General features: G+C 49.7%; 2 protein-coding genes across 2 annotated transcripts; one reads left to right on the plus strand and one right to left on the minus strand.

Moving 5' to 3' along the window:
• The first annotated feature begins 713 nt into the window (after positions 1-713).
• On the plus strand, positions 714-14,853 carry Tmem140 (transmembrane protein 140). Its single transcript, XM_048340263.1, has 2 exons — positions 714-879; positions 13,484-14,853. Exon 2 carries the CDS (start codon positions 13,508-13,510, stop codon positions 14,075-14,077), a length of 570 nt encoding a protein of 189 aa, XP_048196220.1. The 5' UTR covers positions 714-879; positions 13,484-13,507; the 3' UTR covers positions 14,078-14,853.
• On the minus strand, positions 14,794-19,687 carry Cyren (cell cycle regulator of NHEJ). The gene is made up of 4 exons (XM_048340264.1): positions 19,491-19,687; positions 17,563-17,817; positions 16,210-16,282; positions 14,794-15,654 (listed from the first exon to the last, which is right to left on the minus strand). The coding sequence occupies exons 2-4, from the start codon at positions 17,700-17,702 to the stop codon at positions 15,385-15,387; spliced, it is 483 nt and encodes a 160-aa protein (XP_048196221.1). The 5' UTR covers positions 17,703-17,817; positions 19,491-19,687; the 3' UTR covers positions 14,794-15,384.
• Positions 19,688-21,241: the final 1,554 nt, after the last annotated feature.

Raw genomic sequence — 21,241 nt, forward strand, 5'->3', positions numbered from 1 at the left:
GAGTAAAAGGAGCTCTGGGACAGCACTCAGGCCCTGAGTTCAAACCCCAGGACCAGCACCAAAGAAAGCAATGACAAACACAGGAAGACCAAAGTTCCATGGTGATGTGAAGTAAAGAAAGTAATTTTTAAACTCTGCCAGAGAGATTCTATGATATAAAAAAGTCAATTTTTTTTAAAAAGCCTTCCTTTTGCTTTCATTTTGGAATGAAATAGATGTTCCAGAAACGCTGATCTGGGTCTCGTTACCCAGTGGGAAGGCTAATATATTGGGACAGTGTTTTCTTCCTCAAGTCATCCCACTGATCCCCGAAAACAGAAACAAAAGGACAGAGTCGATCTGGGTCCCCTGTGAGGGGCGGGCAAGGGTCCTGGGGGCAAATGTCTAGGAGGGTTTGTTATTGTTATTCATTCTAGGTTGTGTTGGTTTTGCAGTTTAAATCCCAGGGAGTTCTGGGAATGGGGCACCTACTTTCACCCCTGCAGTGACTTCGTGGGGCGACTCCCCTCTTACCTGGGCTTGTAGGAGGCACCAGGTGCTGGCTCTGGTGGGCTCCTGTCTTCTGAGGAGTACCAAGCTGTTTTCAGTCCTCATTTCTGAAAAGTCACGCCACTGAGCCAGGGAAGAACCGAAAGTGAAATCAGCTGAGAAGTGACATCAGTCAGCACCAGTGTACAAAGTTCAGGGTTGTTTACTTAGACACAACTGCGAATGGAGGCAGAGCCATCCCTCCCGGGGGGCTCAGCCTGCTACCACCCAGCCCTCCTCTGCCCTCGGCGCCCTGAGAACGCCAGCCAGGAGGAAGGATCCACCAAGCCAATGTGACTTCTCCCACCACCTTTTCATGAGCTTGCCTGTTGGCTCTGCACCTTCTTTTCTGTAAGTACCACCCCAAGTTCCCATGACTGGTCCAGGTGTCCCCCGTGTCCTGTGACCTTCGGGGTTTCTTCTCCAATGTTCACCTTCCAGCCACACAGAGCAGGTGTGGGGGTGGTAGCTGGGAACCCGGGACCTTCTGCTCTCTCCTGTGTGGGATCAGCCCCCCCCTCCTTGTTTGCTCTGCTCTCCTCCTCACCCCACCGCCCAGCATCCTCCTGTGTGGATTTCTAGCCCCAGAAACAGCTAGCTGGAAGGTAAGGCCGGGAAACTGATTAGAAAGAGACCAGCTGAACTCTGGGCAGCGGGGTTTTGCACAGTCTGTACAAATAAAACGTTCTGTGGCTTGGGAACACACTGTACGTGAGAAGCAGGCAGCCACAGAAAGCAGGTCACTAAAGTGCAGCCATTAAACTGGTCCTCAACAGCGGAGTTTCGGTGCACACTGAGTATCCAGACTGCTGGAAAGATCTCAGAAAACTGAATCGAGTAAGGAGATTGTTGGAACCTCTGTTGTGAGACTAGATTACCTCTCATACGCAGAGGGAAAGTCAAGGTGGGACTTTAATTCTCTGGGTGCTGATCTTAAAAGAGTTTCTTCTTCTTCTTCTTCTTCTTCTTTTTTTTTTTTTTTTTTTTTTTTTTTTTGCCAGTCCTGGGGCTTGGACTCTGGGCCTGAGCACTGTCCCTGGCTTCTTTTTGCTCAAGGCTAGCACTCTGCCACTTGAGCCACAGCGCCACTTCTGGCCATTTTCTGTATATGTGGTGCTGGGGAATCGAACCCAGGGCCTCATGTATATGAGACAGGCACTCTTGCCGCTAGGCCATATCCCCAGCCCTCTTCTTTTTCTTCTTCTTCTTCTTCTTCTTCTTCTTCTTCTTCTTCTTCTTCTTCTTCTTCTTCTTCTTCTTCTTCTTCTTCTTCTTCCTCCTCTTCCTCCTCCTCCTCCTCCTCCTCCTCCTCCTTCTCCTCCTCCTCATCCCCCCCCTCCTCCTGCTGCTCTTTTTTTATTATTATAAAGGTGATGTGCAGTGGGATTGTAGTTACATAAGTCAGGAAATAAGTACATTTCTTTGTGGACACTGTTACCCCTTCCCTCGCTCTCTCCCATCTTTCTTTTCAAAATGTGAGGTCTCTCTCTAATAAATTCCATTCCCCCCTCCTTTATTTGTATTCAAATCATTGAATAAAAGGAAAATGCTTACTTCCTTTTTTCTGATATCATCTTCCTACACCGCATCCCTCCCCAAAATTAAGAGATTGGGTTCATGTGACATTTCTTTCCACTTGAAACATATTCCCTTTTCTCAACTTTTTCTCCATCTTGGTCCCAGCTTTTTTCTAAGTACTAAGATTATGGTGGTTTTAAGAACACTACCTTTTTTTATATATATAAAATTAACACAGGATCCTGGAACTCTTTCTGATTAACAAAGAAGAAAAAAGAACAATTGCTTTCAGTGCTACCTCCCAGAAAGACCCCAGCTAAGGAGCTAACATCAACATTTTCAAAATAACTCCTTCTACATGCCACCAGTCACAATTTGCTTCTGGAAATACTGACAGTTCAAGTTGCTTCCCACTCCTTAAATGAAATGATACTGTGTGAATATTCTTTATAGAAATCTTTGAAGCATTTAATCCTAAAGAAACATATCCAGATGCTTCCTTACAATTAAAAAAGTGAGATAACAAGACTAATACGGTTATGGAGGATCAGGAGGTTAATGCCTATTGCCAAATCACTTCCCTGCAAATTTGTACTGCTTTTTGTCTCTACCATATCAAGGGATTTGTTTTTGCTATTCTACAGTTTTAATAAATATGCATGCTATATTACTTGATATGTCTTTGATAAGGATATAGTTTTAAGAAATTCCAGTTTTAAGAAATTCAAATTTCTTTTTAACAGCTTACAGAAATGTTTTCTACAGTAACTATATAATCGGCATTTCACTCCCGTCATAGTTTCCATGCTTATGGATTTTTAATTGGGGGATGTGTTTTGGTGTCTGGAAATCTATATTTTTAAATAGTTAAACCTACACAGATTTTTCTGTGTTGCTTTGATTTGCTCTTCAATGTGGTATGTTCTTTCTCTTTCCATAAATCAAATATTTATTTTCTAGAATTTTTCTTATCTGTTTGTTTTTCTGTGTGGAATTTATTTTGGTATGCAGAATGAGACGAAAACTTAAAATAGTTTCTGGAGCCAGGAGCCAATGGTTCATGCTTATAATGCTAGTTATTTGGGAGGCTGAGGATCTGAGGATTCTACTTCAAAACCAGCCTGTGCAAGGAAATTCTTTGAGACAATTATTTCCAATTATCCACCAAAAAGCTGAAGTGGACCTGTGACTCAAGTGGTAAAACACTACTAAGCCTAGAGCAAAGAAAGTTAAGGGACAGAACCCAGGCCAAGTTCAAGCTCCAAGACCAGCACGTACAACAAAAATCTATTTGGTGTCTGGTGTCTGTATTTGCAAGGAAATCACAAGCCCAATGATTTGCCCCCTGCATCCCTTCCAAGACCCTAGAAATCTTGGCACTGACAGTAGCCAGGGATGGAGAATTTCCTGAGCATTGCAGGAAATGTCTTCATGTGGTCCTCAAATTGCTTTGGGCCCTGGAAATCTCAACTCCCCCTAAACTGAGAAGGCCTATGTTGTAGATGTGACTGCTAATAGAGGGGCTTGAACTCAGGGCATGGGCACTGTCCTTGCCTTTATTAGAGGTTGATGTCTGCCCATTTATTTATGTATTTATGGTGATTAATTGGAGATAAGAGTCCTTTGGAAGTTGTTTTGAACCACAGTCATTAACCTCAGTCTCCTTAGAAGCTAGGATTATAGGTGTGAGCCACCAGCACCTAGTTCATCATCTACTTTTAAAAAAGACTTTTTTTTCTTGCTCTAAATGTTTTGTAACCTTTGATGCTAGCTGGGTTATCTGATAAGGAAAGCTCATAAACAGCAAAACACTCAAACAAATACAAGGTACTATTAATGGAACTGTTTAAACAGCCATTCCAATAGCTTTGCACACCTATGACCAAGTAGACTTACATTTCTAACTTTATATAACAATCTCATAGTGCACTCCTATTTCTGCTGGGAAGGCTGTTTTTATTTATAAATCCCAAATATGGCAGTGTCTCCTAACAGCCTGGTGATACGATAGCTACCCACACAGAACAAGAAATCCAGGGACTACAGCAAGGACATAGGTCAATAGCCTGACTCTAAAACCTAAGACACTGGGACTGGGGGCATGGCTCAAGCAGTTGTGCCTGACAAGCCTGAAGATTTGAGTTCAAACCCTAGTGCTGCCAAAAAAAAAAAAAAAGGAAAGAAAAATAGACCCTGGCTTCATATTTCTGCCAAAGGAAATATGACACACTTCCCTTTCTTCTTCCCTTTTTATTTTTGTGGCAGCCACACCCAAACCTTGAGTACCGCTAATCTTAAATGTATTTGGCCAAAAACCAAAAGAAAATCATTAGAGCCAGGGCTGGTGGCCTCCTCTGACAAGTGGGGATTTAGCCCAGCTGTACACTCATTAAATTCTTACTGTACTGGTTTTGTTCGGTCAAGTTCTTCCCTACTCTCATTCGTGCTATTCACCCCAACCCTCCAGCTTGACACCACCCCTGTCTCCTCTTTCCATTCTCGGCCACAGTCAACCCTGGCCAGCCCAGTGTGCAAAGTGACCACCACTGCCCCCCTACAGAGACACAAGATCCATCAGACACGTGACTGGGCACATGAGGGTGATGTAATTGTCCCAAGGAAAGTGACTAGGGAGAGGACAGAGAGATGTTGTGCTCAGGATGACTGCACGTAACATCCTGAAGTTACTGCCTGCAGACGTGCAAGAGGACAGCTTTGTGTAGTTCAGCCGCTGAGCCAGTGTCCCATCTGACTTCCATAACACCTCCAAAAGAGACTCTACAGTTACACCCATTTTGCAGATTGGGAAAGTAGATCTGAGGATGTGACATCACCCAGTCTTCCCCCTAAGACCGTGTGTGTGGTATGTGGTGTGTGTGTGTGTGTGTGTGTGTGTGTGTGTGTGTGTGTGTGTGTGTGTGTACTGGGGCTTGAACTCAGGGCCTAGAGCGTATGCTAAGGTTAATGTTAGCATCCTACTACATGAGCCACCGATGGGGTTCACTGGTTAATAAGCCCCTTGGGAAATCACATTCCTCCTCAGAGCCCTCAGCCCCACTGGCTGATGGGACATATCAGAGCAGGTTTGCCCATCTGCTGCCATCCAGCCTTCTTCCATTGCGCATGAAAGGAAGGGAGGGGGCAGTTGGGAACTGATCCGGTGCTAAAAACCTAGCAACTTACCTGTACTTGTCGGGGTAGAGGGGTCGATTTGGGTGGTACTGGGATTTGAACTCAAGCCTTCACACTTGCTAGGCAGGCCTGCCTTCTACCACTTGAGCCATATCCCAGCCTTTTTTTTTTTTTTTAACAGATAGTTATATTCTTATGCTTTTAGGCCAGAACGAACTGGACTTTAATCCTCCTCCTACCTAGATCTCCCTCCTGGATGGATTCTAGATATGCACCACAACACCTGCTCCTGTTTGTTTGTTTGTGTTTTATTAAGGCACACAATTAGAACATGCGAGTTCTGAGGCAGGTTTCAAGGCTCCAGTGGCCAGCGTTGGGAGAGGTACTGGTGAGGCGGGACAAGGAGGGCGGGGCGGGACAGGACAGGCCGGATTGCTGTGACTACCTGTAGCATCCATTCTCTCCACTCCCGACGCTGGAGGCCTGCGTGGTGGATCTGACCAAAGAGGAGACTCTTGTAGGAAACTTGACTTTTAGCAACTGGGAAGAATACAAATAAAGCAAGAGTTGTTTATTCAGGGTCTCTTCGGGGTCCCAGATGATATTGGGTGTTGGAAGTAAGAGTAGTAAAGGATACAGACAAAAAAAGAAATGGATCTGACAGACAGACCTCACAGGTCTGGGGAACTGGGTGAGACACTTTGAGGAAGGCAGGGGGACATGGAGAAAGGGACACTGTGGGTTTTACAGTTAGTCTGTGCCCTGTAAGTCACGGGCCCACAGTGACCAGAAGAGGAGAGGGGGAAAGAAAGGGAGGGAAGTAGGAGCCTAAGAGGAAAACCTCCAGACTGGGCGAATGGCAAGTACAAAAGTCCTGAGCTTACCTGAGGCTTTTAGAGGAAGCAGAATCCACTGCGGCAGAAGCTAAGGCCTAGGGTAAAAGTGAGGCCTAGGAGTGTAGCTTACTGTAAGCATTCGCTTACAGACCCTAAGTTGAATCCCCAACACCAGCAAAAACAAAACAAAACACTTTAGAAGTCTGAGAGGTAACATATAGTGACAATATGAAGATACTCTATTCTTTTTCTTTTTGTCAGTCATGGGGCTTGAACTCAGGGCCTGGGCACTGTTCCTGAACTCTTTTGCTCAAGGTGAGCACTCTACAACTTTGAGCCACAGCTCCCCTTCTGGTTTTCTAGTGGTTCCCTGGAGATAAAGAGTCTCACAGACTTCTCTGCCCTGGCTGGCTTTGAACTGTGATCCTCAGATCTCACCTCCTGAGTAGCCAGGATTATAGACCTGAGCCACCAGGCCTGGCCCTGAGGCACCCTATTCTTAAAGAAGCCAGAGCTAAGGATTATGAATGGCAAGGAAAGAGGCCTCTTCACCTGGCTGTCTTGGTAGTCTGCTACCAGAAATCCTGATATTCTTCACCGGGGCACGAATTTGGATGCCCCAGACTCGAGTTTCTTCCTGAAGAAGGAACTCAATGAGGACATTCTCTACCGGCACGCCTGGATTTATGAAAGCCATAGGGAGAGGACTGGGATTCCCCTGGTGGTGGATGGTGTGCTACGACATGAGCATTGGGGTGCTGTGGGAGGCCAGCCTGGGGGAGAAAGCGGGGTCTACTCAGAGAGAACCCAACAGCGGTGTGCAGGGGGGATCTCGGGAAAACAGTGAGAAACTCTGCCCAGGTGCGTAAAGCATGGCTAGTGAGTACCTGGGGCATTCAGGTAGGGATTGTGAGTTAAAATGAATAGACTGAGAAAGGGGTGGGTAGTTGTTTTTGTATCAGACAGAGGAGAGGAGGAAAGAGATGGAGAGGGAGGGAGAGAGAAGGAGAGGGAGAAGGAGAAGGCAAGAAGGGTTTTGTGGGGATCTCCAATATTGGCATAAAAATGAGAACCAGGTGGCAGTGGCTCACATCTACTCAGGAGGCTGAGACCTGAGGATCTCATTTCAAAGCCAGCCTAGGCAAGAAAAGCTGTGAGACTCTTATCCCCAAATAACTAGCATAAAGCTGGAAGTAGAGCTGTGGCTCAAGTGGTAGAGTGCCAGCTTTGAGTGAAAAAGCTAAAGCACAGTGGCCAGGTCTGAGTTCAAGCCCCAGTACCAGCACACACATACACACACACACACACACACACACACACACACACACACACACAGAGAAACGTAAGAAACAGTGCTCCTGTTTGTTCCACTTCTCATGTGTTCCTTATAGCCAGCAAATGACCCTGAGCAGAGCCTGGACCAGAACGCAATCTCTGCTGTGAAAAATCTTCTGGTGGGCTGGGAGTATGGCCTAGTGGCAAGAGTGTTTGCCTCGTATACATGAAGCCCTGGGTTCAATTCCCCAGCACCACATATATAGAAAACAGCCAGAAGTGGCGCTGTGGCTCAAGTGGGAGAGGGTTAGCCTTGAGCAAAAAGAAGCCAGGGACAGTGCTCAGGCCCTGAGTTCAAGGCCCAGGACTGGCAAAAAAAAAATGTTCTGGTTCAGCCCCTCTCTCTGTTGGTGTTGGGGTGCTCAAGACCGGGAGCGGTCCTGTTCCCCAGAGGAAGCAATGGTGAATATTTTGGAGGTTCCTAGTTTTGAGTAGAATCACTGCAGCCTAGCTTGGCCTAGAACTTCTTATTCTCAGCCTCCAGAGAGCGGCTAGAGGAACTGTTCACGCAGCCGTGTGCCAGGGTTCTAACGGGCCTCAGCGGCACCCTCGTGGAGGGCCCGCTTTTTAATATGAACATGACAAGAACATGATTTACAATGAAATGACTCGACGTTGTGTCTCTTCAGCCATCACCCGATACTCCCTTATTAGAATAATAATTTTAGAGATGCTTGAACAAATAAGCAAGCAAAAACCTGCTGGAGTAAATCTCCAGATAATATATCCCTTCCATCTCCCTCAGTGGGAGTCGCACCCCACCCCCACCGCCAATCAGCGATGGCTTCTGTGCTAGTCAGGCTCGCGTGGTGGCTCTCGGTAACTAGAGTCAAATCCACAGTGTCCGGGAGTCCACAAGTGTGCCTTAATCCAGGACCTAGGTGAAATAAAAGGACTCTGTTTTCTTTTATTTCTCATTAGTGTAGGAGGACGATAGTTAACGTGAGTCAGGTAGTGAGTACAATTCTTTTTGAGCCATGCCTTCCCTTCCCTTGCTCTCTTCCAGTTCTTTCCTTCCGTCCCAGCCCACAAGATGTGCAGTTCACATAGTGTCTAGTGAGTGAATACCACCGTTGTATTTGTTCACCCTTTGCTCCACCTTTTCTGTGTCCTCTTACCCTCCTACATACAAACAAACAAGACAAAAGGCTCAATCGCTATGTGCCTATGACCATAGAAAATAGCATTTTATTAAATGAACTCCAAGAAAAGGAAATGAGATTTTTTTTAGTTGCTGTTATTGCGCTTTCTTATAAAAACTAATGACAGACTGCAGACAGGCTTTACCTACAAAGGCTCAGAGAGACAAGTAGAAACATTCAAAATGGTTTGTGTGCCTGTCTATATGTGTCTACATGTGTGTTTCTGTGTCTGTGTGTTGTGTATGCACATGAATTACTGAGGATCAAACACAGAGTCTTTCCCCTGCCCAAAAATGATTTTTAAAAACCTGATATTTCACAAAGGAAGAAACTTAGATAGACATCGAACACTTGAAAATGTTAAAATGTACTAACTCTGAAAGAAAAAAATTGTTCATCGTGGGTCATTATCTAGATTAAAAGACTCAGGAATATGGTATAATCTCAGCTTCTTGGAAGGCAGAGGTAGAACAATCGTCGTCTGAGGCCAGCCTTAGCAAAGTTAGCTTAACCCTGTGGGGAGAAAAACACATACACATAAACAAACAAGAGCAAAACAATTGTGGCTCAAAGGCTGGGAATATGGCCTAGTGGCAAGAGAGCTTGCCTCGTATACATGAAGCCCTGGGTTCGATTCCCCAGCACCACATATATAGAAAATGGCCAGAAGTGGCGCTGTGGCTCAAGTGGCAGAGTGCTAGCCTTGAGCAAAAGGAAGCCAAGGACAGTGCTCAGGCCCTGAGTTCAAGACCCAGGACTGACAAAAAAAAAAATTGTGGCTCAAATGGTAGAGTGCTTGTCTGGCAAATACAACGACCTAAATTCAATTCGCAGCACGGCAAAATAACCATGACTGAAGAATATGCAGTCATAAGGAAGAAGTGATAAGCTGTGGACATGAGCAAAGTTGCTCATGCCTACAGTACCAGCCGCCTAGGAGGCTCAGACAAGAGAAGCTCGCGGGGAACCTCATAAAGGCAGCACTTAAGGAACGCATTTCCGGTGTGATTGGAACATACGTGACGAGGCTATTCCCAGATGAAATGATGCAAACTCGTGTTTATGTGATCCTAACTTGTAGTAACCACCCCAGGAACTGGGCTGAGAATGGTTTTGTGGGGCCAGGAGTTCCAGGTGCTTTTTACTCTTCTACATTTTCATGTTTCCTCCCCCCTAGTTTTCTACAATCAGCATGTCTCGCTCACTTTATTATACATTTTTTTAAAAAAAGTGCAACCACTGCAAAAGCGGCCACAGTGACTCATCCCTTCTGCCCCTCGGAGGAAGTAGAGGATTATCACTAATAAAGGTCACTGCGGAGAAAATACAGTGATCCGTGGTGTTGAGAAACAAACTCAGGCAAGCTTTGGGAGTATGGAGAAATCTCACAGGCTTTCCAACCAAATACCCAGTGTTGCTACTGGGGCAACTTTAGGAAAAGAAATAAGGATGAGCCCCACGCCTCTCCACATCCTGCTTCCTAACATCTATCCAGATTTCCAACACAGATAGCCATGTGAACCTACTGAGTGCTGAGAATACCTACCACAAACACGTAGCTCTGCTGTCTTGGAGCTCTGCTGTGGACATAACACATGCATGTAAAATAACCCCAGGATAGCACATGGTATTTGTGTGTGTGTGCGCACGCACCTGCGCACACTGGTACTGGAGCTTGAACTCAGGGCCTTAAGCTCTCAATGGGCTGTTTTTGCTGGACTAGTGCTCTACCATTTGAACCATACCCTTCTGGTAGTTAATTGGAGCTAAGTCTCATGGGCTTTCCCTACCTTTGCTGGCTTCTAACTGTAATCCTCAATCTCAGCCTCCTGAGTAGCTAGGACTACAGACATGAGCCACCAGTGCCCAGCTATCAGGGGGTATTTTCATTTATTCATTCATTCAAAAAAAAAGTTCCTACTATGTATTATGATTAAGGATAAAGAAGATGGATCCTCAAAAGCGATTCCTTCTGGTTTCTGGCTGAACCCACAGGTAGACTGAAGTTGACAGGCAGTTTGGCAGGACTTGTCAAGACTGCTGAGCAGAAGGCAGTAGAGAACTCTGAGAGTTGGGATGTGGCCAGGTGTGGGCTGACAGACATGGGCACAGCCTGAGCAGGTGCTAGACCACACAGACAAGGGAAAGCTGAGCCCCTGGTGAGGATGGTAGTTCAAGGTCACACGTGGTGGAGCGTCCCCGGCACTGGGCCCAGGAGCTAGGAGAAAACTCAGAGTGCTTATGAGGAGAAAGGAGAGGAAGGGGATCAGATAGCAAAGCTTTCCCACATGCCTGGCCCTGCACTATTTGGCTCTAGTAGTTTTTGTTGTTCTTGTTGTTTAGTTTTTTGGTGGGAGCGGAGGGTTGTGGGGTCCTGGAGCTTGGACTCAGGGCCTGGGCACTGTCCCTGAGCTTCTTTTGCTCAAAGCTAGCAATCTACCACTTGAGCCACAGCACCACTTCCAGCTTTTTCTGAGTTGTTTGTTGGAGATCAGAGTCTCACGGCCTTTCCTGCCTGGGCTGGCTTTGAACTACAATCCTCAGATCTCAGCCTCCTGAGTAGCTAGGATTTAGAATTGTAGGCGTGAGCCACCAGTGCCAGCACTTGGCTCCAGTTTTATTTTGCCTTACTCTTGCTTTTCTACCTTTAAAGCCTCCAAAATGCCAGGCAGAGTGATGAATACCTATAGTCCCAGAACTCAGACAGTGGAGACAGGAGGAGCTCCAGTTTGAGGCCAGTCTGGACTCAGTCACAAACAAAACCAAACAATTAAAAAAAAAACAAACCTCCAAACTGTCACATAAGAGGAAATGAGGAAGTCTAAAACAAAGGCTGCAGGGAAGAGGCCCCGCCCCGCCAAGTGGGTTCATGGGCAAAGCTGACGTTCAGACTCCCTCCCTCCACCTCCCTCCAACCGGCCCTGGGGACCAAGGTCCTCACACTGGGAACAGCCTACAGCAAACACCGAAGCCCATGAAACACACACATGTGTCAGCCTTTACATAACGGTGAAATGCGCAAAAGATAGGCCTTCAACACACGTTGGCAACTTTTTTTCACACTCTGAGCTACACTGGATACAGCTTTTCCACCTGTCTGGCTGTGTATGCACTGAAGCCACTGTGTCCCGTCTGGAGTAAGCATCATTGCTCCAACCATTGCCAAGTGTGCTGAAATGGGCTCTCTGGCCCCTCAGCATAGCAGGGCCTGCAGTAAATGCCACAGAAGGGCTAGAGGGGCTTCTGCCCAGTGTCTCAATTGAGCTGGGGGGGGGGGGCTGCCAGGTGGCACGTAGAGGCAGCATAGATTCAATGGCATTGTTCTAACAGGCACCTCTCCACCACCAAGTCTGACAAAGATCTTTCTTCTCATTTCTGGCACACATTTGGGCCTTTGAATAGAAAGAACTGTGTCCCTCCTTTATATCCATGCAGAAGGAATATGGCATATGAAATCAGGGCTTTCTCCTCTCCGCTTCATCATCATCTTCTCCTCCTCCTCCTCCTCCTCCTCCCCCTCCCCCTCCCCCTCCCCCTCCTCTTCTTCTTCTTCTTCCTCTCTCCCCCCTCCCTCCCTCCTTTCCTCTCCCCTTCCTTCCTCCCCCCCCTCCCCACCCTCTCTCTCTCTCTCTCTCTCTCTCTCTTTCTCTCCCCCAAAGTTTTGAACTCAGGGCCTTGAACTTGCTCCACTTGCTTGCTGAGCTGGAGCTCTACCATTTGATCCATGCCTCTAGCACTGCTATCTGCTGGCTATTTTGCAAATGAATCTCAGGGACTAACTTCAAAATTGTGGTCCTCCAGGGCTGGGGATATAGCCTAGTGGCAAGAGTGCCTGTCTCGTATACACGAGGCCCTAGGTTCGATTCCCCAGCACCACATATACAGAAAACGGCCAGAAGTGGCGCTGTGGCTCAAGTGGCAGAGTGCTAGCCTTGAGCGGGAAGAAGCCAGGGACAGTGCTCAGGCCCTGAGTCCAAGGCCCACGACTGGCAAAAAAAAAAAAAAAAAAAAAAAAACAAAATTGTGGTCCTCCAGGTCTAAGCCTTTTCAGTAGCTAGGATTATAGACATAAGGAGAAAAAATGTTTTCACACATACACATACACACACACACACACACACACACACACACACACACACACACACACACACAAAAGGGGAGACAATTCTTCAGTTTACTTAGAAACAAAAACGCCTTTGGGCCAGGATTGTGGCATATAATACCCCCCCAAGCCCCAAGCATGCATTTAGAAATTCTCTAGTATTATATATCAAGCCCAATTATTTTTCACATAAGTTGTTTTTTCTTATAAGATTTTAACTGCACACAATGCTTGTTGGTATTCTCAGGGTCATCAGATGCTGTATTCTTTGTAAGATTTCCCATTTCCTTTCCCTGCTCTGGGTCGTGACTTCTAGAACTTTCCACCAGCTTCCTGTTTCAGACTAGCCCCTTCCCTTTTGCAGCAGTCCCCTCTGTCCCTTCTGTTCAGGGTCTGCTCTGATCTGTTCTCTGGGGACACGATCGGACCCGTGGGGGGGGGGGAGATGGGGGGAGGCTTGGCTCTCCTCCCGACAAAGGTCCGTCCACCTCTAGGCAGTTTTCACCGCTCTCCGGTGGCTGTCATGGCGGCCGTGGTACAGCCAGCGCTCAGCCAACATCAGCTTCTACCTTTAGACCCACACGAAGAGGCCCCACTCCACCTCGACCTCAGGAAGAATCTCGAGAGACTCCCTCACAAAGGCTCCTAATGGTTTCTTATACTTAGGCTGCAGCAAAGCCTTTGATCCAGGGGCATTTCAGGTAGAAGATTCCAGGCGTTCATATCCTCCGAGCTTTCTCCTGGCAGGGGTGGGAAGGAGCGAGTTCACGTGCAGGTTTTTGTGGATGGTCAGGAGGGAATAGCAGGAACTTAAGAAATTCAGGGAGCAGGCCACCGAGACAGGGCTCAAGACAGACAACCTCTCACTCACCAGTGTGACTTTCTCCCAGGTGACTTTGCCGAGGGCAGGAGAGATGGCCCTCTCCAGGCTGTGGCGGGGTGGCGACGGCCACCTGCCCTTCGTGGGCATCATGGTCCTGACAGCTGCGGTCATTGCCCTCCTGTCCTACGCCCTCCTCTGGAAGGCCGGCAACCTCGTGGAGCTGCCCGACCTGACCATCGGCTTCTACAACTTCTGCCTGTGGAACGAGGACACGGGCTCGCTGCAGTGCCACAGCTTCCCGGAGCTGGAGGCCCTGGGGATGTCCCGGGTGGGCCTGGCCCTGGCCAGGCTTGGCGTGTACGGGGCCTTCGTCCTCGCCCTCTTTGTCCCCCTGCCTCTCCTCCTCGCCTGGTGCAGCAGGAACGAGGGGGAGTGGCACCTGGCCGTGGGCTTCCTGGCAGGGTCCTTCGTGCTGCTGACCAGCGGCCTGGGCCTCTTCCTCTCCTTCGTGTGGAGGTGGATCCGGCTCTCCCTCCTGGGGCCTGGCTCTCTAGCTCTGGGTCTGGCCCAGGTCTTACTCTTACTTTTGTCTATGGCCACAGCTGTGTTCTCTCCAAAGGTCAGGACAAGGTCAAGCTGGAGAACTGCTAGTTCTGTCTAAAGGCTCACATGATGACTGCAAGGATTCCCTTCCAGCTTCGCTCAGAGAAGATGCCCAAGGACTACGTACAGGCTGGCACATCTTCTTGGCCACCTTGTTTCATAACCATCCACCGAGCAGGTGGGGCTGAGGCGGCATGGACAGCCCTGGGTGTCTGTCCTTCGGGACCACACAGTTCATCCCCACATGAATTCCGGCTTGCATGAACTGACCTAGGCAGTCGCTGCTCTAGCCTCAGGAAGGCAAAGGAGGTATAACTTAATGTCATGGGGCTCCATTTCCAGGCTGATTTGCCAAGTTGCCAAACCGGAGCCCAGTGACGGTTTGGTTGATGGCAACAAATGGGACCATGATGACAGCTCAAGAGAGCACGGTAGTGCCCTACGGGGCCGGGGAGCAGACTTCCTCCCCCGCGATGAGTCAATCAACCGGGCTCCACCCCCAACAGGACTCTGTTCCCAAGGGACCAGGAATGGCCTCCAGGGATTCCATGCACAGAAGACACAGGGCACAGAGAGAAGGAGCTCATGAAAAGGCCCTGGGCTCGGCAGAGCAGGTGCGATATGTCTCTCACAACCCAGGAGTACCGACCGAAGCACAGGGCACCGAACCCGCAAAAGAGCCAGCCCACAGGAGCGCGTGGTCCCCGCCCACAGACACTGCATCCACTCACGGTTCCACCCAGAGCTGGGAAGGACAGAAGCATGACAACTTAATGCATTGAGAAATTCTGTGTATTTGTGACACCTGTGTATTAAAAAACTCTGGCAATGGCATAGTTCATTCTGTAGCCCTGAAAAGCTACACTGGATACAGAGGCAGAAACGTGGTCTCAGCCGGGATCTTTGGTCCGGAGCACCATCTCCAGGCTCCTGTTCTCATCTTGCTTTTCAGAGGCCGCCAGGCGGGTGACAGATGGCGGCCGGGGGAGATGGTCTGCGTGGCTCGGAGGGGCCCAGGGGTGTAGCTCTGCTCCCAGGGGGCAGGGGACGGTGGCATCATGCCTGTCCCGCCCGCTAGCTAGAGAGGTGAATGCCTGCTTCTGGAAAATCTCTGGTAGGAACTGCTTAGTGTAGCTTCCTCCTTAGGGAGAGGCCTTACTGCGTTCCAGAAACTCCAGAGCTCTTACCAGCCACACTTTTCCTCAAATTCTGACCCTCTTTAGTTCCAATTAGCTGGATCCCAGGGCCTCACTTTTCTCTGGATCCCGATAGCCCAATAAAACAGGTGATCGTGATTCCAGTGCCTCTGGTCTGGGAGAGGCCGCAGTCACCAGCAGGGCCTCCTTCTACGTGAACTTTCATCCCTTAGCTGAAAAATATCTCCCGGACATACTTTAATGCATCCTCTTCCTCTTCCTTCTCTCCGGGGGCCCCGCGGCAGGTGGCGCTGGGGGCCCCCTGCTCCTGCGCAGGGCTGAGGTCTGGGGCAGGCGAATCGCTCCCACCGTCCTCGTCCTCGCTGCTGCTGCTCCCAGGGGAGCTTGTGTGCGGTGACACGGGGCAGGAGGGGGGGCGGGGTGGCTTATCAGAGCCCGCCAGAGCTGGCTGTTCCCAGGGCCCTTCCTGTTTGCGGCCCTGTGAGGCAGACGAAATGACAGGCTCGACACACACACACACACACACACACACACACACACACAGCTTGTTTCCCTGTGAGGCAGACAAGATGACAGGCTCGACACACACACACACACACACACACACACACACACACACCTTGTTTCCCTGACACGGCTGGACGTACCAACAACGCCTAGGCTGCGCCCGCCTCGTCACAAACCCGAGACTCATCCGAAGGCAAGCACCCACCTTCCCTGCACCCCACTGCTGGCAATTGATGAGATGAGCCAGTCTCAAAGCATCTGGCCAACTAGAAAGTACTCTAATACAGTACTCTCAAGACACTGGTTATTATAGCTTGGGAAAGGCAGGGAACTTCAGGAAGGGATGGAGGGGGCCATGGAGGAGGAAAGGGCCTGTGAGGGGCGGGTGGCAGGAGCGGCTGAGAGAGGAGCAGCACCCCGAGGCAGCCCACAGTGTCCCCCCCTTACTGACAATGACCAAGAGCCTAGGCTTATGTCCGTGAGAGTTTGTGGTCACAAGAGCAGGGAGACCGGCAGCCCACTTTACCTCAGCCAGGATGCCCAGCGCCACATCCACCAACTCTGCTTCGTTCATGAAGTACACGGTCTTCACTGCAGGTCTGAAACAAAGGCACAGGCCACCGCTGGGGACAGAGGGAATGAGAACACAGGGTGGCATTCCCCACCTCCCACCACCTCCCAGTCAGGGCACTGGGATCGGGTGACAACGGTCAACCTCTGACACCTACACCTTGGGTGTGACATAGTGGATGATGCAAGCAGCTGCAGGCCATAGGGCCAAGACCGAAACGCACCTGAGCATGTCAACACGTTCACTCCAAGACCGGAACCATCTCCAAAGGCCAGCCGCGGGCCGGGCACTGGTAGGCCACGCCTGTAATCTTAGCTACTCAGGAAGCTAAGATGTGAGGATCGAGCTTGGGCAGCAAAGTTCACGAGACCTCTGAACTCCAATGAATCAACGAATGCCAAAAGTGGAGCTGTGGCTCTCACGATAAAAGAACCAGCTCTAAGTGAAAAGGCTAAGGGACAGCCCCCAGGCCCTGAGTTCAAGCCTCAGTACTGGCACAAATAAAAAAAAAAAAGAAGACAGCTGTTCAGAAAAGTGAACAGTAAGGACTTCTCCCACTAGATGCTGCTAGTCTGAAAACCCATGCTCTCCCCCTTCCCCCCGCCCCGTGACCCATTACCAACATTCAACTAAGCACCCCTCAGTATCTCCTGCTGCTCTGCCCACTAGAAAGGCGGGCACCACTGTGGAGATCTGGTGATGGGTCCGCTGATCTACTCTACTTTTTGATGTTACTTTTTTGGGGAGATCACAAACAAAGACACCAATAGTGAGTGTGTGTGTGTGTGTGTGTGTGTGTACATGCACGCGCCATTTCTAGGGCCTGAACTCAGGGCCTGGGCATTGAAATTTTGTTGTTTTGTTTTTGCTCAAGGCTAGCACTCCATCACTTAAACCACAGCTCCATTTCCAGCTTTTTGACAGTTTTTTGGATATAAGGGTCTCACAGACTTTCCTACCAGGGCTGGCTTCTAATCACCATCCTCAGACCTCAGCTTCCTGAGTAGCTGGAATTACAGGCGTAAACCACCAGTGCCCAGCTTGAGACCAATACTTTGGATGGATGCGTGATGGCCGAGAGCTTGGTTTGTGTACAGAACCCACCATCCATGAGCTGAAAGTCAGGGCCAGGTGACAGAAACATCACCAACAAAGAGTCAGGCACCTGTCTGTGACACACCAACCCAGCCTACTTCTTAAGAGCTCAGACAACCTCATCAGGAAGAAACATCCCTGCCCTGCCAACACTGAAGGTCCTCTACCCCGTCTGACCTTCCCCACAAGTGCCCTGGCCAGAGGCTGTCCCACCTGCATGCTGATAGCAATTGCATTCTCCTCCTTTTGGGGGTCTTCACCGGCACCCCCTTCCTCTCAGCCACCTGGGCTGTCATCCAGGAGGGAAGGACCCTCTTTTTGGTCCCAGATTGTAAGGCTTGCATCTCTGTCATTTCCAGAACGTAGATTCCCGATCCACACGAAATGTCCTGCTTCTCTGATTCAGGGCTCCTGTCACACCACGTGTTGAAGACCTAGTACTTCCAAGTGGCGGCTGATCTTTAATGCCTAAAGAAGAACCAAGTCAGTGAGCTCCAACGAGCTAGAACACTTGCCACGGTTACTGGTCAGCCATAATGACTGGTCAGTGTGGAGCAGGCGAGAGGGTGAGAGTCAGAGGGTAAGCAGGGCCCAGGAGCCTCAGTCAGCCATCCGCAGTGTCAGGTTGGAGGTGTGGTAGCAGGCAAGATGACAGATCAGGAAAGCAAAGCTCTGTGACCTGCCCTCGGGCCCCACGCAGGGGCCTCATCCAACATGAAACACCCCCTCGGTCTAAACACCCTCATCCTCGTCTCTCCCTCAACACTCCAGGCTCCTCATTTACACACACACACACACACACACACACACACACAAATGTTGCACTGAAAAAGGCGACACACCCCACCTTTAATCTGAAGACACTTATCTTTTTGGGTTTTTTTGGTAGTACCAGGGTCTGAACTGTAGACCTTAGCTTGCTAGGAAAGTAATCTAACACTCAAGCCAAGCACCGACACAATCTGAAGACACTTCTGCTTGGTCAAACTTTAACCTGCAGAGGAGCCAGGAAGAGCACAATTTGGTTCTCCTGATCCACAGAATGCAGAACCGTCACCACCCCGGCCTCACTCGGGCCTCTCTGCTCTCCTACCCCCTACCAGGGCGTCACTTTTCTCTACCTCAGTTGATTCTGCTTCAGCCGCTATTACCAAAGCCCAGTCCCCATGCAGAGACAGGTCTCCACTTCCTGCTTAGGAATTAGTCCAGATATTCCCGCCTAAAAAACACCTTCCAAACAGCAGAGGTGTGCCTAGAAAAAAGCCAATGAAAAAAGTCCCCTTTGCCAGGCACTAGTGGCTCACGCCTGTAATCCCAACTGCTCAGGAGGCCTGGACAAGAAAGACCACAAAACTCTTATTTCCAATTAAACACACACACACACACACACACACACACACACAAACACACTGAAGTAGAGATGTGACTCAAATGAGAGAGCACCATCCTTGAGAGAAAAAGAGACAGAGACAGCGCCCAGGCTCTGAGTGCGAGCCCCAATACCAGAACAGCAACAACATAAAAGATATCCCCCTCCACCACACAACTTGATAATGTACTTACTCATCCAGAACGGCCATTTACAAGAGACAGTAAGGAGGCCATTGTCCTAACCTGCTCAGCTGGAGGACACACTTTTGCCAATGGACGTTCCCTTCTATGGAACCAGAGGTGCAGATCACTAAGCCTACTTTACAAAGAACTCACACTTGGTTAACTTGCACAAAGCCCATTGCACACTCAAGATGGCAACCAGGTCCTGAGACTGTCAACCCTGCTTTAAGGCACCAGAATCTGCCAGAAGTGGGCCCTCTGGCAAGTCAGTGCTCACAACTCTAGAACGGAGCTAACACGGCATTATGGCATTACCCGCTGTTGTCATTATCTACTCGATTGCCAGATGGGTACAAAGATGCTACATGGCTTTTCCCACAACAAAACTCTCTCTTGGCGAGGCTGAGCTTTTTCTGAGAATGAATACATTTAAAACTGAAATCTTTACACTAGCTACAAAGCAGGCTTGCGTTGTACAAGGGAGGGGAGAGAATCCTCTTTCAAACATGACACACAAGCCCCTGAAAGTTCTGTGGAAATAGCGTTACCAGCATGTAGCCAACTACAAAAGCAGAAACACAGGTTACCTTTGCTGAACTTCACATCATCTGGTGGTGGTTGGGTTTTGTTGTTGTTGTTTTTAATCTCTAGCAGCCAAACGTTCCTGAAGCTCTAGTCGGCTCATCACCATCTACTAAAAAGTGAATTTCAGTAGTCAGTCCAAGTCGTTCAGCAACTAACTACAGACCAAATTAAATCACCAAGCCAGGTAAGAAGAGCGACTGTTTAATTAAGAACGCACTGCAACTTCAGCATCGGTCAAATCTAGAATGTCAAAGGCATGATCTGCAGTGAGCCGTTTTCAAACTGACACGAATGGGATCCCCATGTTTTAACCACCCACCCCACCCCTACCTCCCCCACCGCCTTCACTGGGGATCGAAGGACTTCTTTTCTTTTATTTTGCATTATCCATTTGGAAAGTCTCACCCCAAGCCCCTCCCTCAGCAGAAGCCCCCCGGAACCGGGCTGCGCTGCTCTCTGCGGCCGGCAGAGGGCGTCGTCCCCGCCGGCCCGCGGCCCCGGGACACGACACCACACGCGTTCCCGGGCCCGACCCGACCCGACCCGACCCCGCGGCCTTCCCGCTCGGTGGGACCTCGGCTTCCTCGGGTGCTGCCCTGCTTGCTTCCCCGAGCCGGGGAAGGTAAGCGAGGTGGAAGACTCGGAACTGGCGTGCGACCCCGGCAGGGATCCGCGCGCCACTCCCCCGTCCGCCGCTGGGCCGAGCTGTTGGAGGCTCCCGCCCCTTCCGGCCTTGGCGAGCTTCCGGCCTCGGCACGCTCCCCGCTCGGCCCGCGGGGCCCTAGCGCCCCCTTCAGGCAGCCGTGCCAAAGTGCAAGCGAAGTCCAGGCCCCGGCGCTTTTGGAAAGCGAGTGTCTAATAACCCAGACCCCAAATTAGAACTTGGGGGAAGGGAAGAGGGGCCCTGGGGGTTACCACAGAAGCCAAGCTTGGGGGGAATGGAAGCCTGTGTACCTCTCTATCTTAAACCACTGTAAACGTGGCTGAGATTGCATGTTCAGATTGGCAGCCAGTGTTCCCTCTGCAAAGGAGCCTATGCCCAGCTGACCTTCTGAATTCCAGTGATGTCAGTTATCACCCACTACAATCAGGGCGGCCCAAAGGCCCAGGGAAAGATCATCCCAGGAGAGAGACCACACAGGTAGTCACAGGGTGCCTTATTCTGGCTGATACCATCTGCTTCCCAAAATGAAAAGACATTGAACTGGGCACTGGTGGCTCACCCCTGTAATCCTGGCTATTCGAGAGGCTGTTATGAAAACCACGGATGTAAACCAGCCTGGGTAGACAACCCGACAATAATCCCCAGGAAAAAAAAAAACTCACAAGTGGAGGTGTGGGTCACGTGCGTGGCACAGCACCAGCCTTGGATGAAAAAGCTAAGCAAAAGTGCAAGGCCCTCAGTTCAAGCCCCAGTACTGGCATCAAAAAAGAACAAAAGGTGGAGGAGGGTTGAGAGCAGATAAGAAGGTAACGGCATCCTCTCTGGGGCCCAAGGGGTGTAGAGAACCTGGAGTCCTCTCCGTGTGTGGGAAGCCCTCTCTAGCTGCATCCTCTTGGTTTCTCCAATCCCTTCCTCCTGGCTCTGCTTGAATGCCAATTCTGCCCCCCTTGGGAAGCAGGCTGGGTGAGAAACGGTTAAATAAATCAGTTAAGGACATAGGTCAATGGCTCCAACTCCCAGTAACACCCAGCTGTCAGAGAGCCAGGTAAGCCTCCCCCTCTGGAAGCACTGGCTTGTCCCAGGGCCACC

The sequence above is a fragment of the Perognathus longimembris genome, chromosome 2 (assembly GCF_023159225.1).
Source record: "Perognathus longimembris pacificus isolate PPM17 chromosome 2, ASM2315922v1, whole genome shotgun sequence".
Classification (NCBI taxonomy): domain Eukaryota; kingdom Metazoa; phylum Chordata; class Mammalia; order Rodentia; family Heteromyidae; genus Perognathus; species Perognathus longimembris.

Bases quoted from the DNA above. Each gene is read 5' to 3' on its own strand.
- Tmem140 (XM_048340263.1), top strand. From the start codon at position 13,508: ATGGCCCTCTCCAGGCTGTGGCGGGGTGGCGACGGCCACCTGCCCTTC.
- Cyren (XM_048340264.1), bottom strand. From the start codon at position 17,702: ATGACAGAGATGCAAGCCTTACAATCTGGGACCAAAAAGAGGGTCCTT. The intron at 16,283-17,562 runs GTGGGACAGCCT...CCTTTGTTTCAG, and splicing joins CAATTGCTATCAGCATGCAG to ACCTGCAGTGAAGACCGTGT. The intron at 15,655-16,209 runs GTAAAGTGGGCT...TCTGCCTCACAG, and splicing joins CGCTGGGCATCCTGGCTGAG to GGCCGCAAACAGGAAGGGCC.